Source organism: Salmo salar, chromosome ssa17, assembly GCF_905237065.1.
Source record: "Salmo salar chromosome ssa17, Ssal_v3.1, whole genome shotgun sequence".
NCBI classification, from domain to species: Eukaryota; Metazoa; Chordata; class Actinopteri; order Salmoniformes; family Salmonidae; genus Salmo; species Salmo salar.
The window spans coordinates 63,288,844-63,314,283 of NC_059458.1; the positions used below are offsets into that span (position 1 = coordinate 63,288,844).

Below are 25,440 nucleotides of genomic sequence, written 5' to 3' on the forward strand. Positions count from 1 at the left end.
ACACCGCCAGCGCAGGCAAGCACACATATTCAAGCCTGCACACACACATACATACACACACTCCCCTCACTCACTCGCCACACCATCATCAATACCCAATTACCACGTCCTGTGTTTGGACAGTAAAGTTAGATCATGCAGGTTGGCTCCCTAGGCCCTTCCAGAGCAACCTGTTGAGCGTAATTCATGTGAGTGTCAAATGTGGGAATCCAGGGATACTCTTACTATTGGTGGACCACACATCTGGATAGGCTGGGCTTCAGCGCTTAGCCATTTATCACCATTATATAGATCAATTATAACTCAGATTACATTTATAGCCATCACAAGGTAGAGCAGACCCACATACCAGACATTTTAGACAGGGATATATAGTGCAGGGTCATTTATACTTATAGACAAGTTGGTGTGCGCAAGCAGCGCAACTATAGGGCAAAACATACGAGGTTGGCTTAGAATGTTGACAGCATGTAAACAATATTTTGTCTCCAATGTTTATTGAAAACATAAATACATTTGCACAGTGAGCACTTGTCTCTCGAATACATTGTTCCAGTTGTTGGTTAGATAGCTAACACATTTTAGCCAAATTAGCATAGACATGAAATCAGTCAAAACACCTCAAAACAAGACATGGTATGAAGAACAAGATGAAACCAACTGAAACGAGCCTCTTAAAATTCCCCACATGGCAGTTTCTTGTCATTGTTGCTAGCAGTCTGGCCATCTAGAATCACAACAACACGCTGACTTCTGCCCCATTGAGGCGTGTGCATTGTTTTTGTGACGTTGTCAGCTAACCCACCTATTGGGAACTGGTCACATGTCACAGAGAGACAAATAAATCTATAAATCATGGTAAAAGTGAATAATTAACTTCCTCATTTGATCTTCATGTCATGCTTTACACCATTTTATATTTTGGTAATGGAGGCTCAAAATCAGAATTGAAAAAACATTTAAGAAGAGAATTGGGTCCAACTAAAAGATGTAATCTTCAAAGCCAGAATGCTTAGTTTGCCTGTAGAAGTTTGTCGACTCAAAATGAACGGAGTACCCTGAATGGTGTGCCTTGAATGGTGTACCCTGAGTGGAGTACCCTGAATGGTGTACCCTGAGTGGAGTACCCTGAGTGGAGTACCCTGAGTGGAGTACCCTGAGTGGAGTACGCTGAATGGAGTACCCTGAGTGGAGTACCCTGAGTGGAGTACCCTGAGTGGGGTACCCTGAGTGGGGTACCCTGAGTGGGGTACCCTGAGTGGGGTACCCTGAGTGAGGTACCCTGAGTGGGGTACCCTGAGTGAGGTACCCTGAGTGGAGTACCCTGAGTGGGGTACCCTGAGTGAGGTACCCTGAGTGGGGTACCCTGAGTGAGGTACCCTGAGTGGAGTACCCTGAGTGGAGTACCCTGAGTGAGGTACCCGGAATGGAGTACCCTGAGTGAAGTATCCTGAGTGAAAATATTTAAAAAAAGGGTTTTCTGTTTCAAAGACTTCCAACACTGCTTTAGGAGACATGACTTTGTTCTTTACCAACAGTGGCTTTATGGCTATCATATTCTAGCATCCATTCAACTAAAGCTTCATTTCTCTTAGTAGCTGTTGTTTTAATGACACGGACCCGATATAACCAATTACACAAGCCAGCGGTAGTCCTCTTCTCAGTCTTTAACACTGACATTTGTCAATATCCTATTAGTTTCTCTTGGAGCCTGTGAGTTTATTCTACAAAGCCTGTTGTTGCTTTTTATCCCATGCCTACATTAGGGCTGATTTTCATTGTAACCAAAACGGTATACTGGGTTACTGACTTCTAGAAAAACTAATATTGGGGGCCATTGTCTCGGTGGTTGCTATGGCGACGTCACACGTTCTCTGGTGATTGGATTTATTTCGGTCTTATCGCTGGCTACATCATCATTCCCCCTGGCAGAGTGATATTAATGATAGCAATGTCTCACCAGATCATTTACAGCCGTTTACATTGAAGCACACTGCTACAAAGCACCCAAGTCTCATTAAAGTGCTCTGCTGATGCGCTTTGTTCTAAAACTTTCTCAGTACCATTCATGACATATACTAGTTTTATGTGTTTTACACATATCGTCTCAACTGTAAGAGAGGCCAGGGTGGGGGTAGGGGGTTAACGTTTTGCCCCTCTGTCCAGATAAGGGGTCTCGTCTGGGGGTCAAGGCCAGCACCCAATGACCCCCCTCTAAGTCCCCATGAGTGACCGTGTCTGGATACACACAAGCCACTGGCTAACACACACAATCCATCACTCTGCTGAATAAGGACAGAATTAATCCCCAAGGAATGTGATTTGTCCATACCAAATCAGTATTGTCTGTGAAGTGACAAGCTGTTGAGTCCTGTCCACACTGTCGAAGGAGACATAACCTGTGATGTGGATTGTAAAAAGACATGTAACACATGTCCTCCTCTCGTCCTCCGTACAGTAGCCTGTTATTTTCTGTTGCTTGTTATTGTTAGCCTCAATCTTCAGGGAACAACTCAATGAGCCAGTCCGTCAGTAACACACTGTTTGTGTGGGTCCGTGATGATCAGTCCGTGGCCAGGTTGCAACACTCTCATGATTCAGCCTCATAATGTAATGCTGTGATTGTGAGGTCATAGAGAGTTAGCTAGCAGCGTGTGGAGCTTGCGCCAGCCTCTCTCCCTCGTTAATTGATGCACTTCAGCCGCTGGCCTCTTTGAACTGAATCCCCCGCGTCCACCCGGGAGAATGCAGATGGCATCATTATTTCCCCCTCTGCTTTGAAACTCAAGCCCCTGATGATGACCCAGAGCTCTCGGCGCAGCCACGGCCGCCAGTGAGAGGACCCGTCTGTTTGCTTTGCATTAAGAAACAGTGTGCCCTGGCCCCGCATCGCTGGCTGCGCCACTGTTGTTGCTTTCTAGTACACTTGACACAGGTCTGTGTTTGAGGGATCCAGGCACCGTGGCTTAGGATTGTTGTTGGGAAGAGATGCTATCATCAGTAGCCACAGACGGGGCAGTAGCCCTGAGAGTCCCTGGGGGATGCTGCATCATAGCTGGGCTGGGTCAGGGAGGAGAGCCCTTGTTTGTGTAGTGCTTTAGCCCCTGTGTGATAGCAGAGATGACTGGCGGTACTCCAGCTCTGGCTCCACTCTCTCCTATGAGCTGGGCAGGGCAGCTGTTAGACCCTGATCCTGCCTTTTCCCCTCCATTCAGAACCAGCATTAGGCTTTAATACCAGTCCCCACACAACTGCAGCCTGGTATCTGTTCAGACAGTATCTGAGAGGACCGGTTCCCCTCCTGAGCCTCCTAGGGGGACAGACGGGCAGGGGTTTTATCTGGGGTGAAATACATCCAGGGCTTGAGGCCATTTAAAAGAGGAGAGAGCGGACTTCTACAAACATGACCTGTCAATGTGAAGCGCTACAACCAACGTGTCTCCGGTTTCTGTCTCCCCTGGCAACATGAGGACAACGTTTTTTAATGACAATATCTCATGGGACAGGTTTGTGATACCGTTGACGATGTATATGAATTATGAAACTAGGAAACTGTGAACGTTCAAGGGATAAAGAGGATAGAAGGTGTATTTAAACATTATAGCATCTACCTTCTACCTCACACATCCTGGTTTACATAATGTATCCTCATTGTGAGATGGGGCCTCTTTCCCAAACATTAACGAGCCTAGTCACCAAGCTGATATGGCTGATGACCTGGAGGTCAAAGGTTCATGACCCCAGGTGAGGCACTGTCATCGTGTCCATGACCAGGCTACTTAACCTCTCATTGGCTAAGTCAAATCCCAGGTGTGACCGTGTGAGACTGCTGGGTAATATACAGTGTGTCAGTCACGCTGGGTTCTGGCTTCCTCTAAAACAGCCCAATGATTGTGTAGTCTGTCTGAGCCAGGAGGTCTGGTCAAGCAGGGAGACAGGGGTCGGCGAGGGATGAAGTCCCCAAAGTTCATGTTAATTTTCAGGCCTATTTATGATCCCTGTGTCAGCACCCCTCCAGATCTCTCCTTCTCACTAACTAACTGACACTCAGAGAACATACAGACCATGTGGAGACATCTTGTTAATGCCCTGACCAGCATGGACATAAAGAGAGGGAGAGAGAGAGGGAGTGGGGAGGGAGGGTAGGACTAATAAAGAGAGAGAAAGGGAGAGAGACAGGGAAAGAGAAGGGAGAGAGGGAGAGCGAGAAAGAGTGGATTGGACCAATGCAGAAAAAGAGAGAGAGAGCGGATTGGACCAACGCAGAGTGTAAACGTCCCACCTCAGTCATTAGTTGAGCTCTCGGTAGATTTCTCGTACATTTCCACATTAGCTGGAATGTGCTAACAGGCCCAGCTCTGGGTATTGTCATGTGTATTTATATCCTCCTGTAAGGCAATCTCCTCCATGTCTTTGGTGAGGGGGCTAATACTGGGCTTATTGACCATGTTGCATAAGGAGGAAGAGGACAGCAGCACGAGGTTACTGTTAACACCTCAACAGATACACTAGAATATTCCAGTAACGTGACCTGGTGAAAGGGAAGCATGCCCCCCGATGGTTGAAAGTTTCAAATCACATGGTAGAAAGTGTGAAAATGTGAGTGCATCCCTTAAGTAACAGTCATGTTTTCCTGTTATATGATATTCTCTCTCAGTACTCTGTGCATGTAATGGGGGCTTTCCTGACATGTTGAGGAAGAGGTCTGTCGATGTACCTGGTCAATTATTAACCTCTGAAGAAGATGGAGTCTCTGAATGCCATGCGAGGTGAGCATTTCCCTGTACACAACACACCGTACTGTAGGTTACATTTTATCATAGGTCAGAGAAGGGCCCTGAAGCCAAGTAAATCACACCTCCAAACACTGACGGACCAGGAGTAAGGTGACGTTGCCCATAGACACTGATCTTGGGTCAGTTTTGAATTTTCCCCACTATGGGTTAAGGTTAGGATTGGGGGAGGTGTAGTTGATCCTAGATCTGTACCTAGAGGAAACTTCACTCCGGAGCGACTGACCAACAGACAACTGAACTCACGACATTATCTATGTTACGTCGAGTGATGCACCACCATGCTCAGTTACAGGGCAGTTATTGGAGTTTTACTCCAGAAATAGTCAGTTGACCGATTGAGGTTGAACTCCAGGAGCAAAACCACCTAAAATGTCACAATGTCATCAGTTCAAAAACATAGCTTTGTAACCTTTTCAAATTATTTTCCTGAATATTTGTTGACTTGATCGCCCCTGTTGCTTCTCTGGGTCTTCCTGCAGTCCTTCTCGACTTCTCACTGTATCCGTCCCCCTTCACCAGGAAAGCTAGACCCTCCCTGCGCTTTGGGTTTCTTGGCAGGGTATCCCGTGATTCTCCCTGACAGCTGAAACGTCACCCCCTTGACACTGGCGGCGATTTATGGGCATTTGCAGGATACACAGTAGCCCTGGGGAGAGCAGGACACCGGGGTGACACCACAGTGCCAGGCCTGAGAGGATCAAGTCCCTATCTACACCATCATCATCATCTAGCAGAGAACTCTGTCTTTCACCATTTGGTCTCCAATGAGAGGAGACTATGGAGAGAACCCAGACCTTTATGGAGGCTAGTGAAGTATCTCCAACCCTCTGTCCTCCTGTCCTCTCCAGCCACCAAGCCACATCTCTTCCGTCCTGAGGAACAGACAGACAGGGGGCCACTGAACATGGAAATGACTGTTGCACAACTAATTGAACTTTCATTATAGCTGAAACGGGTCTGTGTCCCATTATCCGCACTTGCATACTACAGTGTGTGAACCAATATCTTAGATATCTCCAATCTATCTTAAGATGAATGGACTAACTGTAAGTCGTTCTGGATAAGAACATTTGCTAAATGACTAAAATGTCAATGTGAAGTCATCTACAGGGTCTGAACATTGTTTTTTTCACCCAATTATCTGGACCCAGCTCAGCAAGAGATCTTTGTTTATTGTCTTTGCATGTACATTGATAAAGGATACTAGAGTCTCGTGGCTCCACTAACATCATGTTGATTGAAACTCCTACTTGTGTTTCAGATGCGAGAATTGTGATTTGTTTTTGTTTTTCTAGAATGGAAACGTCACGCAGTTTCACACAACCAAGAAAGTTTTAACTTGTATTAAGGCCTCCCGAGTGGCGCAGTGCTCTAAGACAAGGCGTCACTACAGACCTGGGTTCTATCCCAGGCTGTATCACAGCCGGCCGTGACCGGGAGAACCATGAGGTGACGCACAATTGGCCCAGTGTCGTCCGGGTTAGGGGAGGGTTTGGCCGGCCGGAATGTCCTTGTCCTTGTCCCATCGCACTCTAGCGACTCCTTGTGGTGGGCCGGGCACATGGACGCTGACTTTGGTCGCCAGCTGTATTGCGTTTCCTCCGATACATTGGTGCTTCTGGGCTCCGGGTTAAGCGAGCAGTGTGTCAAGAAACAGTGTGGCTTGGCAGTGTTGTGTTTCGGAGGACGCGTGGCTCTCAACCTTCGCCTCTCCCGAGTCCGTAGGGGAGTTGCAACGATGAGACAAGACTAACTACCAATTGGGGAGAAAAAAGGGTTAAAAGTAAAATCATGACTTGTATGGTAATTAACAGTCAAATGAATGATGTGAAATTATGTGGAATCAGCAAATTTGCCCCAGCTGAATAGTACGTTCCGCTTTTACAAAATGGGGTTTTCAAACTGTCCTCAAGTCCAAGACAGGAACCAACATGATCTGGTGATCTGTCAGCAAGAAACCAATCAAATCTATGTTGGCTTCCACATGTGACTGCTCTCCCAGACCCTTGTAAACAAAATGGAATGGGCGTACATGTCATGAAATGCTCACCATATACTGTATATCCAGTGATCGAGACGACAGCTCTTCCTCTACTACTTATTGTGGAAATGTATCACGTCTTCATTTACAATTAACTTTCACATCTTCACTACCTCTGAAATTGAGTTAATTTCATCCACACAATCCATTCTCCTCCTATAAACATACTTATCATCTATTGTGAAGTGGATCTGCAGTTTCTCCTTGACCATGGCCTTCAGCTAAGACTCCCTGGGGTTGTGTAAAAGAAGGTCTGACCTGACTGCAGTAGAATAGTCCCATTGAACAGGCCAGAACCAACCGGCCTATTGTCCTGGATGGGCAGCTGCTGATCCCAGGAGGATGTTGGAATGATCAACGAACCCCGAAACCCCAGCAGGATTAGGAGCGCTCCCTAAAGTGTCAGTTACTGGGAGGGATGAGTACATTTACAGGCTGGAACAGAGCTGTAGAACAATAGAATAGTGTAGTGGATGAGGCATGGATTGATGGTTGTTCTGTAACAGGGTTAACTTTCATTCCTCTTAGGTTATCCAAATGATAAGGTAAAGGTCTAGGATACAATATGTAGAAGAAATTGTGTATTTGATGGGCAATATTTCAATAGAAATTGAAATCAACTTTAATTTGGGTCATTTATGTCAGGGATATCTTATCCAAATAGGTTTAGAAGAGATTAGTTGACATGGGCCAGAGAGATGTCTCACTGACTGGCACAGGGATTCCAGAGCCCTGACTTGAAAGGAGTCCCTAGTTCTCAGGCTTCCACAACAAGGTAACTGGAGCCGAGGAACAGAGTGTGACATCCATGGGACATCCATAAGGTGTAACCAAGTGTGGTTGCACAACAGTATAGTATACACTGATCTGGAACGTACTCAATGCACTGCTTATCATACAGTATGATATTACACACACATACACTACCGTCAAAAGTTTGGGGTCACTTAGAAATGTCCTTGTTTTTGAAAGAAAAGCAGATTTTTGGTCCATTAACATAACATCAAATTGATCAGAAATACAGTGTAGACATTGTTAATGTTGTAAATGACTATTGTAGCTGGAAACGGCAGATTTTCTATGGAATATCTACATAGGCGTACAGAGGCCCATTACCAGCAACCATCACTCCTGTGTTCCAATGGCACGTTGTGTTAGCTAATCCAAGTTTATAATTTTAAAAGACTAATTGATCATTAGAAAACCCTTTCGCAATTATGTTAGCACAGCTAAAAACTGCTGTTCTGATTAAAGAAGCAATAAAACTGGCCTTCTTTATCTGGAGCATCAGCATTTGTGGATTCGATTACAGGCTCAAAACTTTCTTCTGAAACTCGTCAGTCTATTCTTGTTCGGAGAAATGAAGGCTATTCCATGCGAGAAATTGCCAAGAAACTGAAGATCTTGTACAACGCTGTGTACTACTCACTTCACAGAACAGCGCAAACTGGCTCTAACCAGAATAGAAAGAGGAGTGGGAGGCCCCGGTGCACAACTGAGCAAGAGGACAAGTACATTAGAGTGTCTAGTTTGAGAAACAGACGCCTCGCAAGTCCTCAACTGGCAGCTTCATTAAATAGTACCCACAAAACACCAGTCTCAAGGTCAACAGTGAAGAGGCATCTCCAGGATGCTGGCCTTCAAAGCAGAGTTGCAAAGAAAAAGCCATATCTCAGACTGGCCAATAAATGAAAATATTAAGATGGGCAAAAGAATCACTGGACACTTTAATAAATGTATCACTAGTCACTTTAAACAATGCCACTTTAAATAATGCCACTTTAATAATGTTTACATATCTTACATTACTCATATCACATGTACAGTTGAAGTTGTAAGTTTACATACACTTAGGTTGGAGTCATTAAAACTTGTTTTTCAATCATAGGGAATTTTTACGAGGATTAAATGTCAGGAATTGTGAAAAACTGAGTTTAAATGTTGAAGTCGTAAGTTTACATACACTCAATTAGTATTTGGTAGCATTGCCTTTACATTTTTTAACTTGGATCAAACGTTTCAGGTAGCCTTCCACAACCTTCCCACAAAAAGTTGTGTCAATTTTGGCCCATTCCTCCTGACAGAGCTGGTGTAACTGAGTCAGGTTTGTGGGCCTCCTGGCTCGCACACGCTTCTTCAGTTCTGCCCACAAATTTTCTATGGGATTGAGGTCAGCAATACCTTGACTTTGTTGTCCTTAACCCGTTTTGCCACAACTTTGGAAGTATGCTTGAGGTCATTGTCCATTTGGAAGACCCATTTGCGACCAAGCTTTAACTTCCTGACTGATATCTTGAGATGTTGCTTCACTATATCCACAATTTTCCCACCTCATGATGACATCTATTTTGTGAAGTGCACCAGTCTCTCCTGCAGCAAAGCACCCCCACAACATGATGCTACCACCCCCGTGCTTCACGGTTGGGATGGTGTTCTTCACCTTGCAAGCCTCCCCCTTTTTCCTCCAAACATAACGATGGTCATTATGGCCAACAGTTATATTTTTGTTTCATCAGACCAGAGGACATTTCTCCAAAAATTACGATCGTTGTCCCCATGTGCAGTTGCAAACCGTAGTCTGTCTTTTTTATGGCGGTTTTGGAGCAGTGGCTTCTTCCTTGCTGAGTGGCCTTTCAGGTTATATCGATATAGGACTTGGTTTACTGTGGATATAGATACTTTTGTACCTGTTTCCTCCAGCATCTTCACAAGGTCCTTTGCTGTTGTTCTGGGATTGATTTGCACTTTTCGCACCAAAGTATGTTCATCTCTAGGAGACAGAACGCTTCTCCTTCCGAGTGGTATGACGGCTGTGTGGTCCCATTGTAACGGCCGTCGAAGGGAGTAGACCAAGGCGCAGCGTGTTGAGTGCTCATCATGTATTTATTGTACTGAGAACACATATACAAAGAAACAAAAACGACAGCCAAACAGTTCTGTCAGGTAAGCAACACTAAACAGAAATTAACCACCCACAAAACCCAAAGGAAAACAGGCTGCCTAAGTATGGCTCCCAATCAGAGACAACGATATACAGCTGTCCCTGATTGAGAACCATACCCGGCCAAAACAAAGAAATACAAAACATAGAAAAATGGACATAGAATGCCCACCCTAGTCACACCCTGGCCTAAACAAAATAGAGAACAAAAACCTATCTATGGCCAGGGCGTGACACCCATGGTGTTTATAGTTGCGTACTATTGTTTGTACAGATGAACGGGGTACCTTCAGGCATTTGGAAATTGCTCCCAAGGGTGAACCAGACTTGTCGAGGTCTACGATTTCTTTTCTGAGGTCTTGGCTGATATCTTTTGATTTTCCCATGATGTCAAGCAAAGAGGCACTGAGTTTGAAGGTAGGCCTTGGAATACATCCACAGGTACACTTCCAATTGACTCAAATGATGTCAATTAGCCTATCAGAAGCTCCTAACGCCATGACATAATTTTCTGGAATTTTCCTAGCTATTTAAAGGCACAGCCAACTTAGTGTATGTAAACTTCAAACCCACTAGAATTGTGATACAGTGAATTATAAGTGAAATAATCTGTCTGTAAACAATTGTTGGAAAAATTACAAAGTAGATGTCCTAACCGACTTGCCAAAACTATAGTTTGTTAACAAGAAATTTGTGGAGTGGTTGAAAAGCAAGTTTTACTGACTCCAACCTAAGTGTATGTAAACTTCCGACTTCAACAGTACTGCATTTTATACCATTTACTGCACCTTGCCTATGCCGCTCCGCTCATCCATATACTTATATGTACATATTCTCATTCCCCCTTTAGATTTGTGTATATTAGGTAGTTGTTGGGAATTGTTAGATTACTTGTTAGATATTACTGCACTGTTGGAACTAGAAGCACAAGCATTTCACAACACTCGCATTAACATTTGCTAACCATGTGTATGTGACCAATAAAATTTTATTTGAAGAACACATACACTGGACAGAGGAACTCTGCCTAGAAGGCCAGGATCCCAGAGTCCCCTCTTCACTGTTGACGTGAGACTGGTGTTTTGCGGGTACTATTTAATGAAGCTGCCAGAACCCACAAATGCTGATGCTCCAGATACTCAACTTGTCTGAGAAGGCCAGTTTTATTGCTTCTTTATCAGAACAACAGTTGTCAGCTGTGCTAACATAATTGCAAAAGAATTTTCTAATGATCAATTAGCCATTTAAAAATATAAACTTGGATTAGCTAACACAACGTGCCATTGGAACACAGAAGTGATGGTTGCTGATAATGGGCCCATGTACGCCTATGTAGATTTTCCATAAAGAATCTGCCATTTCCAGCTACAATAGTCATTTACAACATTAACAATGTCTACACTGTATTTCTGATCAATTTGATGTTCTTTTAATGGACATAAAATGTGCTTTTCTTTCAAAAACAAGGACATTTCTCAGTGACCCCAAACTTTTGAACGGTAGTGTACATACACACACACACACACACACACATACATGCATGGCACACACACGCACATTATAGTTTCATAAATATTCAGGTAACCCCAACGCTAATACTATAAATGGTAAACAGTGGCCAAAAGGGTGACAAAAATATACTTGGCTAATTTCTTGGCACATGTCATGGATACCGTATCAGTGACCACTAGTATCCCAGCTGAGAAGCAGACTTTGTAGATCTTAGAAAAAAATGTCAAAGGCCACATAGCACCACTGAGAAGGCTTTCATCTATTTTATGGATTTAAGATGACTGAGTCCCAGATCTATTTATACTGCCTAGATACCACGTGTGTCATTTTGACTGCACATTCATATCTATTTATGATTGGACGTGCCACAACTTACAGCTGCACTTGACCGTTCTCGCTGTCTAGGATATGTTTCTTTGAAATGTAATATTCCATACTGTAGAATTTCAGCCTACAGTAGGTTGGGAATTGGGCTTAAAAGTTGAAAGGTTTTGATAAGACTATTCAACAAGAACGAATATACTTTATTATTATTATTAGTTATGAACATAATGTTGTTGGAACTTTGCAAGTCAGTTGAGGGTCAATATTTGTTCCACTTAGGCGAGCCAACTTCTTGGGGAGGGCCTGAAGATTTCATTGACAGTTATCTTGCAGGTTGAGAATGATACCTTTCACTGTGAAACAGATATTGAAAACACCTGTCATAAGTTTTAAGTGACGTTTTTACTTTCATTGAGAGGTGTTAACGCTTATTTATTTTCTACACAAACTCGCTTGGTAGTAAAAACCCCATTGAGAAAATAAAGGTTGATGCACTGCGACAGCTAAGCGTTGGATAGAGTTTCACATTCTATATATAAGCCTGGTGACTTGTGTCACTGGGCTATTTAAATGCCATGCAGTGTCCCACTGTCAAAACATAGGCCGTGCGAGGGTAGAACAGTATGGTGGAACTTTTTGAGACCCACACTTATTTCTTCAACGATCTGCGCTATCTCGAGGGAGATCATGGACCATTGCAACATTTGGACATGGCGGGGGTGTCCCCTTTGTACCACGGGAATGACAGCCCGTTGTCACCTGGGGGGGATCCGTCCGAGACTGGATGTGACAGCAGCGGAGAGGAGCATGTCCTCGCACCCCCTGGTCTTCAGCCGCACTGCGAGGGACAGTGCCTCATCTGGGCTTGTAAGGTTTGTAAAAGAAAGTCTGCACCGACCGACAGGCGCAAAGCGGCCACTCTCAGAGAAAGAAGGCGGCTCAAGAAGATCAATGAAGCATTCGATGCGTTGAAGAAAAAGACCGTGCCCAATCCGAACCAGCGGCTGCCCAAAGTGGAGATTTTACGCAGCGCCATAAACTACATCGAGCAATTGCAGGACCTGTTGCATACACTGGATGAGCAAGAAAACCCCCCACAAAATGGCTATAACGTGAAAGAACACCATGTAAGCTTCATTTGAGTAATTTTTGCATCTGCATTTTTTATGTCACTTTATGCGTACAATAATTTGCTTTATACTTAAAAGGAAAATTGCCATAATGGGAAATATCTTACTGTGTATTATACTTGTAGGCCTACTTCTTTGTATAATAACACGTGTGTTAGTAGACACTTAAGCTAATACATGTGTGTGTACGTGAAGGCGTCCAATAAGGAGTACCATTGGAAGAAGAACTGTCAAAACTGGCAGACCTCAGCTGATCATTCCAATGCACCAATGACGAATCAGAGAGAAGGTTGGTGCCAATTAAGGACAGTAAATTAGATCTAAATTGCTCTTTTGCAACTCATCAACTGATTGTAGATTTTCTATTTTTCAGGCTTCACTGAGTCTTCAGCGTCCACCAGCCTTCTTCGCCTGTCATCAATCGTTGACAGCATCTCAAGTGAAGAGAAACCGACTTGCAACGAAGAAGTCTCAGAAAAATAATGCATGATTTATTGGAATTTTGTAGCCTGTATAAGCGACGTCAGCATTTCGTATTTCCATTGTCTATTTCGAAATTATTTTCACTTCTTTATTCATATGTTTTAGTTTCCATTATTATATTCATTTGTACAAATTAACGGGCATTTTGTGGTCACTGTTTTCTTTTAAATTGTATGAATGGTCAATATTTTCTTTCTAAAGTATGACAACAATGGAACTATAATATTTTATTTCCAAATGGACATTTGATAATTGTAAATATTTTCTAATATATTAACAACTTAATTTATTTTACATATAAAAGGCAGAAACAAATCCTCAAGAGATTCATTGTTGTATTTGAATATTTCTATATGACCTGACCAACAAATAAATTGTAAGCATTGTATCTTACAAGGCATCTACACGTTTTGTTTTGTTCATCACTAACTATGCACTTCATTATTTATTTTAAATACTTGTCAGGTATTTTAAGGCAATTTTAGTTTTTACACATTTTGATATAAAAACAAATTACATTTTGTACAATATATCGCCTTGACACATGAAAACCATGCATTTAAAACCTAAGGTATTCATTTTTGAATTATCCTATGTTGTACCAGTTTTTTAATTAGACTTGACTCACTCCAAATACTATAGATGAATGTATGTTGCATTGGTACTTAAGGTAGGTCATACTGTGTTCAACCTCTTTGCAGGTCATGTCATTCTTATTATGTGACAAACCTTCAGCCATACCTTTCAGGTCCCATAATGATATCCGAGGATATCCCTATTGTCCCCACTAACCCACTTGATCATGTGGAATTTCAATAGAGCTATGACACTGTACATGCAAGCATCAGCCACAAGTTCCCCCAGTATTCATGGGTATTAGAAGACCATAAAATCCAACGGGACCTGAAATAGCCTGGGCTCCTTTCTTTGTTCCAGCTGGTAGAGAGCTAGCCTGGTCCACTTCAGTAGCGTTACATTTACGTTTTAGTCATTTAGCAGACGCTCTTATCCAGAGCAAATTGCAATTAGTGTGTCCATCTTAGGATAGCTAGGTGAGACAACCACATTTCACAGTCGTAGCAAGTATATTTTCCCTCATAAAGTAATTAGCTAAGTCGGTGCTAGTCGGAAAATAATGGATTTAAAATTGTTTTATTATTATGTCTTATTACTATTATTATTATCATTATTTTACTATTATTATTATTTTGTCACCTCTAAACTCAGATATGCTTCGACGTGGAAACTTGGTTAGGAGGCAACGTGCAAAGCCCTCAGTGATAATGAAACCAGCTATTAGGTCCTAATTAATGATCACTTGTTTGATCATGCACTTTAGCACAACGTTTACACATACTTTATAAGGGACCCCCTGAATGTATGTTTGATATGATGATCTCTTTCTCCTACATGTGTTGACTTGGGGAGGCCTACTTGTTTATGATCCCACAGTGCATTGCTGTGCTGACCTAACCCTGCATCACAGTGAGCACTGCTCTTCTCCCTCTCAGGTCTCTGTGGCTGACACACTGCCCTGCTGACCCCTGTGTGTCCAGCCTGGTGTCATAGACTAGACGTAACATAATAATAGCCACAACAAATTGTAATTTGTAACATATCATAAGAATTATAAATTCTAAATATATTGTACGAATTGCAATTCATATCTTATCATACGAATTGTAATTTGTAACATATAATAAGAAATGGATGATGAACATCCCGAAATTAATACATGTCATACCAAACGTAAAATATCATCCTAATTTCTGCGTTCCGGATTTTTGTTTACTATGTTACGTCCACCCGAGTCCAGGTTGTTTTGTCTGACTTTCCCTCAGCCCTCACACAAAGGTAAGCATACCCACCTCACACTGACTCATGACCCCAAGCACACACACAACTTATTAGTGACTCATTCAACAGTCATTTGAAAAAGAGGCCATAGTAGAGATGCACTAGGGTCTCTGTGCTGTGTTGTTTTGTATTGCTGCTGAGTACATTCAAATTGATTAGCCTTACAGTCTTTGTATAAAGGCGTAAAAGTCTTTAGGGTAGGTTATGTTTTGGGTGATTTCTCAAAACAGCAGATTGCATATCCAATGTACCAACATTTATCCAAATCACAATGTCAAACCACACATGCTCCTATTTCTAGTGCGATTAAAAATAGATTTAATGAGCACTTCAGTGATGCCTGATACAGTAAGTACTATCAAAGGATATAGGGCCTGTATTTCAAAGTCCCTTCACATCTTTCCTTTTACTTCTGATTCTCTCACTGAACCAAACTGAAACTAGATAGCCCCCGTAATGTTATTTTAATGGGATCGAAGCAGCTTTCTCACAGTGAGTTTGCGGGCCTGTTTCCTGGTGTCCATGAGAATTGCCCAGAGTCTTCCTTCCAAATGAGTTCTAAGGCTCTCCTAGATCCCCCTAAATGACTTTGTCAATCTACTGTTTGTTTTTGGATAATATCATTGATATTTTTTCCAAAATCTACCACCTGCTCAACATTGAGACCTAAACCTTGGGAAAATAGCAATTACCACCTTTATGTTGAGGGGGACGTTATTTCATTGGGACCTGTTATTTTAAGATTTAGATGCAAATTGATCAGTCTGGGGTTTAATAGATGTGATTCCTATACTAATGTCTGTGATTACTGTCTTATTTATGTATAATACAGTCTTTATAGGTTAGGTGTTATAGATTCAATTGTTTAATCCTCTCTCTGGGTGTTTCAAATGGAGGATACGTGCAGTATGATGTATTATCACCATTTGACTTGTTAGTAGACAACATCGGCCTGCAATTTTACAGAGATTTCCTTGTCACTTATGATGCGATCGAAATGGATTTTGCTGTGGAGGATGTGTTTAAAAAGTCAAGGCCGATGAAAGGGGAGATTTTATAGGGGAGGATCAGCCTTTGGGAGAAATGCCTTGATTTATCTGACTTTCCTAGAATATCCTGCTACGAAATGATTCCCTGCAACATTGTAGTTGGCAGCACACTGCAGCTCCCTGCCAGACAAGTGGTGTTGCCAATCAAAAACCCTTGTCATGTGATATGATCTAATGCACTCATTAAAGTAACTGTCCAGTGAAAGTCTCACTTTTAAAAGTTCCTATTCTGTTAACTCATACCCAAATAATCTTACTCATACCCAAATAATCTTGTTTACTCATCCAATACTCGCATTTGTGGCCAAAGCCTAAATTGGACAAAAAAACATGTCAATAACCTCACCTCAAACATTGGTTAACTGGAAAAGTGAAATACTATACATGAAGGATTGTATAAAGTGTGATTTAAATGATTGTATCAGTCTAAAACATGTTGTTCATCAGACAAAATGGAGATGATTAGTCACCATACTCCACATCTTTCAGAAATATAACAAAAATAAGTTTCCATCTATGGCATATAGAATCTGTGGTAAATAAACCTTTATGGAACATTTGATATATGACCCTTATGGAGACCGGATAAGAGGGGCACAACATCACATGAAATCAAAGCTTAAGCAGTTTAGAAGAAATAAGGGTATCACACGTGAGGGAAAAGGGACATTAAATCCCAGCTAATTCCCTACACTTAACTCTGCCTCTGACCCCTGACAACAACTCTGGAATAGAGGCGATAAAAAACAAACCCCCTAGTTCCCAAGAGACACCACTAGCACTTCAGATCAGAGAGCCATAGTGAGTGTGTACATCGACTGGAGCAGCGCATAGGCCTCTGCTAGATGTATCGCCATTGACACCATATGCTGGTGCAATTGTATCCTATAGGCTCAATTAGCTGTCGGTTGTTGCCAGGTTTTCTCGTTGTCCATACTGTTGGGGATTGTTCACAGTCAATATAGCCTTTGATCTCAACCGCAGCATCGAGGGCCAGGCTCATGCCAATGTCTTCTTCAGCTGTGCGCAATACAAACTCGGACGGCAATTCAGTGGCAGGTACTCGAGTGTTTTCTTAGGTGTGCGCGGTTCCCAGAGATAGAGGAGGACAAACGTTTTGACACGTTGTGAGAAATATCCACATTGTATCCTTGTAGGGTGTCAACAAACACAAAGCTCGAATAATTACTCCGACGACTGAAACAGGCAGCGCATCATGGCTATTCATCAGTGTTTGTTCTAGTTAGTTTCTCATGCATAATTAGGCTATGCACAAGTGGTTCGGGCGCAAGCCGCCTCTTTCGAGATGCAGCTTAAATAATGAATATAGCATGCTTATTAACATGTACTACAAGCCGAATGTTTTAAAAGTTAACACAATTGTAATGCCAGATTTCTAATTTTATTGAGTAAAATTTATCAAGGATACAATGCGATACAGGTCTTTTAAGAGGGGCCTCAAAACAGTACATTATTAGACATTGAGACCTTTCCAGGTGCAACACTTACAGTGCTGTGAAAAAGTATTTGCCCCCTTCCTGATTTCTTATTATTTTTCACGTTTGTCACACTTAAATGTTTCAGATCACCAAAGAAATTGTAATATTACACAAAGATAACCCAAGTAAACACAAAATGCAGTTTTTAAGTGATCATTTTATCAAAGGTAAAATACAAAAATACAAAATCTCTGCAACACTCCACCTATCAGGCCTTTATGGTAGAGTGGCCAGACATTTGTTTTTCAGTGGCATGACCTGGGAGACTAGTCAGGATCGAGGCAAAGATGAATGGAGCAAAGTACAGAGAGATCCTTGATGAAAACCTGCTCCAGAGAGCTCAGGACCTCAGACTGGACAACGACCCTAAGCACACAGCCAAAACAACGCAGGAGTGGCTTCGAGACAAGTCTCTGAATGTCCTTGAGTGGCCCAGCCAGAGCCCGGACTTGAACGCGATCGAACGTCTCTGGAGAAACCTGAAAATAGCTGTGCAGCAATGCTCCCCGTCTAACCTGACAGAGCTTAAGGGAAAAAAGCTATCCGAACCTTCATGGCCCTATATGACATAGTAATTGCCCCCCTCTTGTTAAATCATGAATTTACTGTGGTTAATCAAATTTTTTGGAAAGCTGAGTTCAACTTCACTAGCCACACCCAGACCTGATTACTGATTAAAATTACCCCAAGAGCGCAGCGACGACTCATCCAAGAGGTCACAAAGGTCATACAGAGGTCATCCAAGTGTTCATGACTCAACCATAAGAAAGAGACTGGGCAAAAATGGCATCCATGGCAGAGTTCCAAGGTGAAAACCACTGCTGACCAAAAAGCACATAAAGGCTCGTCTCACTTTTGGCAAAAAACATCTTGATGATCCCCAAGACTTTTGGGAAAATATTCTGTGGACTGACGAGACAAAAGTTGAACTTTTTGGAAGGTGTGCATCCCGTTACATCTGGCGTAAAAGTAACACAGCGTTTCAGAAAAAGATCATCATACCAACAGTCATATATGGTGGTGGTAGTGTGATGGTCTGTGGGGTGCTTTGCTGCTTCAGGACCTGGACGACTTGCTGTGATTGATGGAACCATGAATTCTGCTCTCTACCAAAAAATCCTGAAGGAGAATGTCCGGCCATCTGTTCGTGACCTCAAGCTGAAGCGCACTTGGGTTCTGCAGCAGGACAATGATCCAAAACACACCAGCAAGTCCACCTCTGAATGGCTTAAAAAAACTAAATGAAGATTTTGGAGTGGCCTAGTCAAAGTCCGGACTTGAATCCGATTGAGATGCTGTGGCATGACCTTAAAAAGGCGGTTCATGCTCGAAAACCCTCCAATGTGGCTGAATTAAAACAATTCTGCAAAGAAGAGTGGGCCAAAATTCCTCCACAGCGATGTGAAAGACTCATTGCCAGTTATCACAAACACTTGATTGCAGTTGTTGCTGCTGAGGGTGGCACAACCAGTTATTAGGTTTAGGGGGCAATTACTTTTTCACATAGGACCATGAAGGTTCAGATAGCTTTTTTACCTAAATCAATAAAATCATCACTTAAAAACTGCATTTTGTGTTTACTTGGGTTATCTTTGTGTAATATTTAAATTTGTTTGATCTGAAACATTTGTGTGACAAATGTGCAAAAAAAATCTGAAATCAGGAAGTGGGCAAATACTTTTTCACAGCACTGTATATGTACATGTTTAAATGTATAGGCCTTTCTGTTTAGAATATAATTTGACATGGCTATAATTAGGTTTTAAATGGTGTATGTTTGGCTATGACAGTAAACTAGGTCTTGCAAATTATTCACGAATTGAAGCCCTCGTGTTAATTGCTCAATTACCTATTTAATGAGCTTTAACAAACACGGACACCCCGTGTATGACACCTTCAATGATGAGTTAGGACCGGTTAGAGGAGTTACCGCAGCAATGTGAATGATCGGGATTTGAAATGTTACACCTCTCTTTGCAGCTGCGCTGCATCTGTAACGCTGCTATTTGTCTCAAGCATAAAATTGGCCTGCAAAACTCTTAAACATGGTTCACCTCGTTGCTATTGCTCAGTTTTAGAAAACAAAACTAATCTCCATTATTATCACACTTTCATATGTGTAAGATTTTGAGTGTTGGCTCATTGTAATATTAGTAGTGTATATATTTAAAAATTGGTATAGAAAAAGTACTATTTTGTCGGATCTGAGAGGTAAAGTTATTCTCCTCTTTATCTGTTCAACTATTGGTGTTCACCAACCATTACCTTTAGTCAGAATAGGTCTGTTTCTTACAGAAAAGGGCCATGTAGTGGTGTAATGAGTGGGAAAACACCAGGGAGTGCAGATGTGGGGAACTCTGCAGGGTACTGGGGGTGAGGGAGCGGGTGGGGCGGAGAGCTGAGCTAACCCCAGTCTGCCTGGGCCAATGGGGCATGGTAATTAGATCTGGCCAATGTGGGCCTTGAGCTCTGGACTGGGGGCATATAAGGGGGGCCCCATGGCAGCAGCCCCCTCATATCACTCAGAGGTCTCCTCTCTCACCCCACTGCTCTCCCAAAGCAGAGAGTTATTTCCTTCTTCTCTTCAACCACAACAACAGCCCAGCCATGGATGTCTTCTCCCCATCTCAGGTCTTCTATGACAGCGCCTGTGCCTCCTCGCCAGAGGACCTGGACTTCGGCCCCGGGGAACTGGATGGCTCAGAGGAAGACGAGCATGTCCGGGTCCCTGGGGCTCCTCACCAGGCGGGTCACTGCCTTCAGTGGGCCTGCAAGGCCTGCAAGCGTAAGTCCAGCACGGTGGACCGGCGGCGGGCTGCCACCATGAGGGAACGACGCCGGCTGAAAAAGGTGAACCACGGCTTCGAGGCTCTGAGGCGCTGCACCTCAGCCAACCCCAGCCAGAGGCTGCCTAAGGTGGAGATCCTGCGCAACGCCATCCAGTACATCGAAAGCCTCCAGGAGCTGCTCCATGAGCATGTGGAGAACTACTACGGCCTTCCTGGGGAGAGCAGCTCAGAGCCTGGGAGCCCCTCGTCCAGCTGCTCCGACAGCATGGTGAGACTGAGACCAGACACACACGGACTCATATACAGCTTCACTCACTGTCTCCTCATCTCTGTGCAGCACACAGAGGTTTTACCAGGTCCTGCTAGTTCAGTGTCTGCTGAAACGTTTTCCCTCTTTGGACTAATTCAGAGTACTCTATTTGCATGATGGATCACATTGCTGTTAGCCTCTGTCTTGTTGTATCTCCCAAGATCTTGAGTTAAAAAGCTGTTGTTTGGGACTTGACCTTAGTAGCTTAATTCCAGATGTCTCTGAGCATGCATATTGTAATACTTTGATATTACAATGCGATATCTAATTTGCATTTAGAGTATCTCCCTGGATCTGAAGGGGAACAGGCTCACTTCAAATGTAGAATGTTTATTGAATAGACTTGCACTGATTGTGCTGGGGGATCTCAATTACAATGTTCCCTTGTGCATTTCATCTTCTTTGGCTGCATCATTAATGTAAACATCTCTTTTGCAGTGTTATACATGCATGATGCGTTACGTTTTACATGGAAATGCTAACCTTTTTTTATTGGTGTGTTTGGTGCATGTACATTACCCCAGTGCATGCATGATACCTTCTCAGTTGGCCAGTCAAGATTAGAATCAGCTCTACAAAACAGTGGTTAAAAGGTGATGCAATACTAAATAATAGAATGGATCTTTATGATGGTGGATGGAGTAATGGCTTTCCCACCGTTGTACACGTTATAGCCTAATAAACCCTGCTAAATCCACCTTACTGAAGTCTGGCAGGAAAGACTGTGCTTTTCTGCATTCCATCTTGACTGCATGTTCTCCGCCGCTGCCAGGATTTTCTGCAGATTTACTGGGAGAAGTGTCATCTTGCACAAACTGGTGTTGCTTCCACTGATACAATCGATTCGCCACGGCTAGAGCCAGGCAGATCATGGGAGTAGCCTGCAACTTTGGCCCTGAGGTGGCTGTGAAATAAAGAACCCTAGCCAGACAGGCAGGAACACTGTGGATTTATCAGTCTGGCAAGATGACCAAGGATTACATTATTTACCTGTATTTTAATATTATTTCATATTTGTATGTTCTTATCTTAGTAGCTTTCTTTATTGTGCAGCATTTACAAACCTCAGTTGAGGAAAATGCATTTCAGACACTTCAAAATGTCTGAAACATAGAGAGGGGAATAATATCACGTGCTTTGTCATGACTGCTGTGCTAACGTTAGTTTACTCTGTTTCCTTGTAGGTTGACTGTAACAGTCCTGTTGTGTGGCCTCAGATGAACACAAGCTTTGGCAACAACTACAGTTACACTAAGAATGGTAAGACACATTGATTAATATGTTTCTTTTTGTTATGTCATATAAAACTATAGACATAGTCTAATGAATACATCTAATGGACTTATGTAAGGCCATGGTCTGGTCAACCTGTGTGTGTTGAGTATTGTAAAACTTGCCAGGTTTACTTTCATTCGTTTCGATTCGTACTATAAAGATACGTGAATAATTCTGCCTTTCCATTTTAGTTCACCATACATATAAATTGACTCAATGGGACATGGTAGTTAACTGATCTCATCCACAAGATAGCTCCCTTCTTTGTCTTGACTGACCTTGTCCTTCCCCTGTTTGTCCTGTCTAGTGAGCTCTGGAGAGAGAGGTGCTGGTGCCTCCAGCCTGGCCTGCCTGTCTAACATAGTAGATCGCCTCTCCTCGGTGGATGCCAGTGCCCCAGCAGGGCTCAGAGATATGCTTACCTTCTCGCCCTCCAGCACCGACTCCCAGCCTTGCACTCCAGAAAGCCCCGGGACCAGAGCTGTGTACCACGTGTTGTGAAGAAAACCTGCATTAGAATATAAATAATCTGATGGCCCTGATCTTCAACCGCATACCGCTTTTACTTCCTATTTCGGTGATGGCTAAGATCGATCAGCACCTGCCAACCTTTGTATTGTAAATAAGATTGTAAATATGTACTGTAAATGTTCATTTATTTTAAACAATATTATACCAAATGTAACATATTTAATTGATCCTTTTCATGTGTCTGTCCTAATATAGGCCTATGCATCCTTCAAACAAGTTGTATTTAAGCTATTGTATTTGTTAGCTTCACGTTTCTCATGATCAATAAACGTTTCAACAATTCTAGAGTTCCCACATATGTCGGTGTAAATGTTGTTTAATCCATCAAATAGAGTGACTACAGAAGAGAGAGTAGCTTGCATTCTATTCCTGGTCAGAGTGTTGGTGTGGTGGGTGGAGATGGGAAGGGGAGGAGAGAGGGTTTGTGTACCTGTTTTTTCTTCAGTAACAAATGTTTCTCATTGTTAACACCCCTAACTACACCCTAAACACTATCGCTTTGAGCAAATGGCCTGAACGTAACACTTGAAATTGTGTGTAAGCGAAGGGAAAGGGGTTACTAGTATCATATGTTGCGTCTCATCAAAGCCTATAGATCACAAAATCAAAGCGTTACAGTCTTTTTCCTGTTGTATTGTGACCCCATTAGGCTAAAAGGATTTCCCTTACATTTACAACGCATTTATAATAGAAGAACACAGTGAAATCGAATGTGTCACTGCAGGTTTTTTTATTTGGGTTTGAGAGCAACCAACAGATTATGTAACTCCTATATCACTTGCCCTATGGCAGCACAGCACACAGTCACGCCCATGTGAAAACATAGAAACCTATCTCGTCGTGACATAACCTTCGAGAGACACTCAAGTCTTCATGTTTATGACAAGCACCTTCCTATTGTGACACCAGAGGGAGAGACTGAGTGGCGAGTGGGTAATACTGGTAGTTAAACACATGCTCTGCCTCTGTGGCACGATGCTAGATGGCTCTGTGGCATAGCAGGCATACCAGCGAGGGCTTCTATTTCAGTAAGCCACACTGCTGGCTACGAGGCTCCCTACGCATTGAAGTCATTTTCCATGGCTAAACCTGGGATATATTCATAAATCACTCATCATGCACCAGGCATGTGACGTCATGAGATGACAAGAGATATAATCTTTGTTTCCACATCAACAGATAGTATGACCCAAGGTTACGAACAGGGGGGAATTTGCATCAAGTACTTTATTATTAGGATATCATTAATCTATTTCCATTTGATTCCTCTTCCAACCTGGAAAAATGTAAGGACTGAAGTAGCCTGACACAAATCACTCTAATGTGAAGTACTCTGGCATTTCTCACAATAGCCAAAGCCATTATTTTCAGTACTGAGTATACACTATCACCACAAGAGGGAGGTATTTCTAATACTTGACTATGAGATGTCACTTGTCATGCTCTCATGACTCCAGAGAATTTGTATTTGCTATCTAATAAGTAGGCTGTGATATTGTTTGTGTCATATTCCAGTTAAACAATAACTACCTGACAATTTGATACAGATGTAGGATCTTCATTTTAGTCAGTTTACTACAGCAGGAAAATAATCCTGCAGCAACAGGAAATGGGAATTATTATGTGGATTATAACTAACGGACATTTTTGTAGGGGTTGATACATTTTTCATAAGGGAAAATCAAGTCTGAGATTTTATAGTGGAAATTACAAATGTCAGAAGTCTTTTTAAACCTCATATATACTACAAGTTTTACATTTCCTGAATTGAAGGAAAGTTCTCCTGCAACAGGGTGATCCAATTAAATTTGACAGACATTGTGCTCTTTTAATAGAACATGATGGGATGAAAGGTAGACAGTTAACAATTCAATTTCTCTGTAGGCTCCTTCAAAACTCCAAAACCCATGTGCTCAAGTGGAGCCAATGTTGTCCTCATGCTCACTGCAAATCCCTCCTTTAAATTATGAGGCGGCTATGAGGAGGTTAGCTAGCTCCCAGACTCTTACATTAAATATATTTAACAACATTAAGTGAATAATCGCATCAATACAATATAGTTAGCTAGCTGCCAGACTCTTACATTAAACATAATTTAACATTAAGTGATTCATAATCACATCAATACAATACAATATAATTCAAACGGTTTTGTCATTATGAAGGCTAACTATTGCACTTGCATTGAGGACCCACCTTTGAGTGAGTAATCTAGACACCATGTTGATTTATCCCACTGGGCACAGACGTCTATTCTACGTTGGTTAACCAACGTTGATTCAACCAGTGTGCCCAGTGGGATTTTAGGCTATAGCTAGTTGGCTAGTTAATAATAGCATACACCCCTCAAATTAAAATCTGGACCTCAAACAATAAAAAAGTCCCCTCTAATCAGGGACTGATTTGAACTTGCGACACCAGGTTTAAAGGTTAAATAAATAAATACTACAAAGCAGAATCAATCAATCAATCAAATGTATTTATAAAGACCTTCTTACATCAGCTGATGTCACAAAGTGCTGTACAGAAACCCAGCCTAAAACCCCAAACAGCAAGCAATGCAGGTGTAGAAGCACGGTGGCTAGGAAAAACTCCTTAGAAAGGCCAGAACATAGGAAGAAACCTAGAGAGGAACCAGGCTATGAAGGGTGGCCAGTCCTCTTCTGGCTGTGCCGGATGGAGATTATAACAGAACATGGCCAAGATGTTCAAATGTTCATAGATGACCAGCAGGGTCAAATAATAATAATCACAGTGGTTGTAGAGGGTGCAACAGGTCAGCACCTTAGGACTAAATGTCAGTTGGCTTTTCAATGCCGATCATTCAGAGTATTTCTACCGCTCCTGCTGTCTCTAGAGAGTTGAAAACAGCAGTTCTGGGACAAGGTAGCACGTCCGGTCAA

The 25,440-nt window shown here is 42.4% G+C and overlaps 2 protein-coding genes across 2 annotated transcripts; both read left to right on the forward strand.

The window, feature by feature from the left end:
• The first annotated feature begins 12,237 nt into the window (after nucleotides 1-12,237).
• myf6 (myogenic factor 6) lies at nucleotides 12,238-13,617 on the forward strand. The gene is given in 3 exon segments (NM_001123607.1): nucleotides 12,238-12,741; nucleotides 12,940-13,033; nucleotides 13,118-13,617. Coding segments are annotated over 3 exon segments (708 nt in total). The 3' UTR covers nucleotides 13,228-13,617.
• A 6,542-nt stretch (nucleotides 13,618-20,159) lies between these two features.
• LOC106576326 (myogenic factor 5-like) lies at nucleotides 20,160-22,827 on the forward strand. The gene is made up of 3 exons (XM_014153440.2): nucleotides 20,160-20,689; nucleotides 21,916-21,991; nucleotides 22,314-22,827. Exons 1-3 carry the CDS (start codon nucleotides 20,240-20,242, stop codon nucleotides 22,505-22,507), a joined length of 720 nt encoding a protein of 239 aa, XP_014008915.2. The 5' UTR covers nucleotides 20,160-20,239; the 3' UTR covers nucleotides 22,508-22,827.
• The last annotated feature ends 2,613 nt before the right edge of the window (nucleotides 22,828-25,440 follow it).

What these genes read in the sequence shown, in the direction of transcription:
- LOC106576326 (XM_014153440.2), top strand. Translation starts at nt 20,240, where the DNA reads ATGGATGTCTTCTCCCCATCTCAGGTCTTCTATGACAGCGCCTGTGCC. An exon ending in CCAGCTGCTCCGACAGCATG is followed by an intron (nt 20,690 to 21,915) that starts GTGAGACTGAGA and finishes GTTTCCTTGTAG; the next exon opens with GTTGACTGTAACAGTCCTGT. An exon ending in CTACAGTTACACTAAGAATG is followed by an intron (nt 21,992 to 22,313) that starts GTAAGACACATT and finishes TGTCCTGTCTAG; the next exon opens with TGAGCTCTGGAGAGAGAGGT.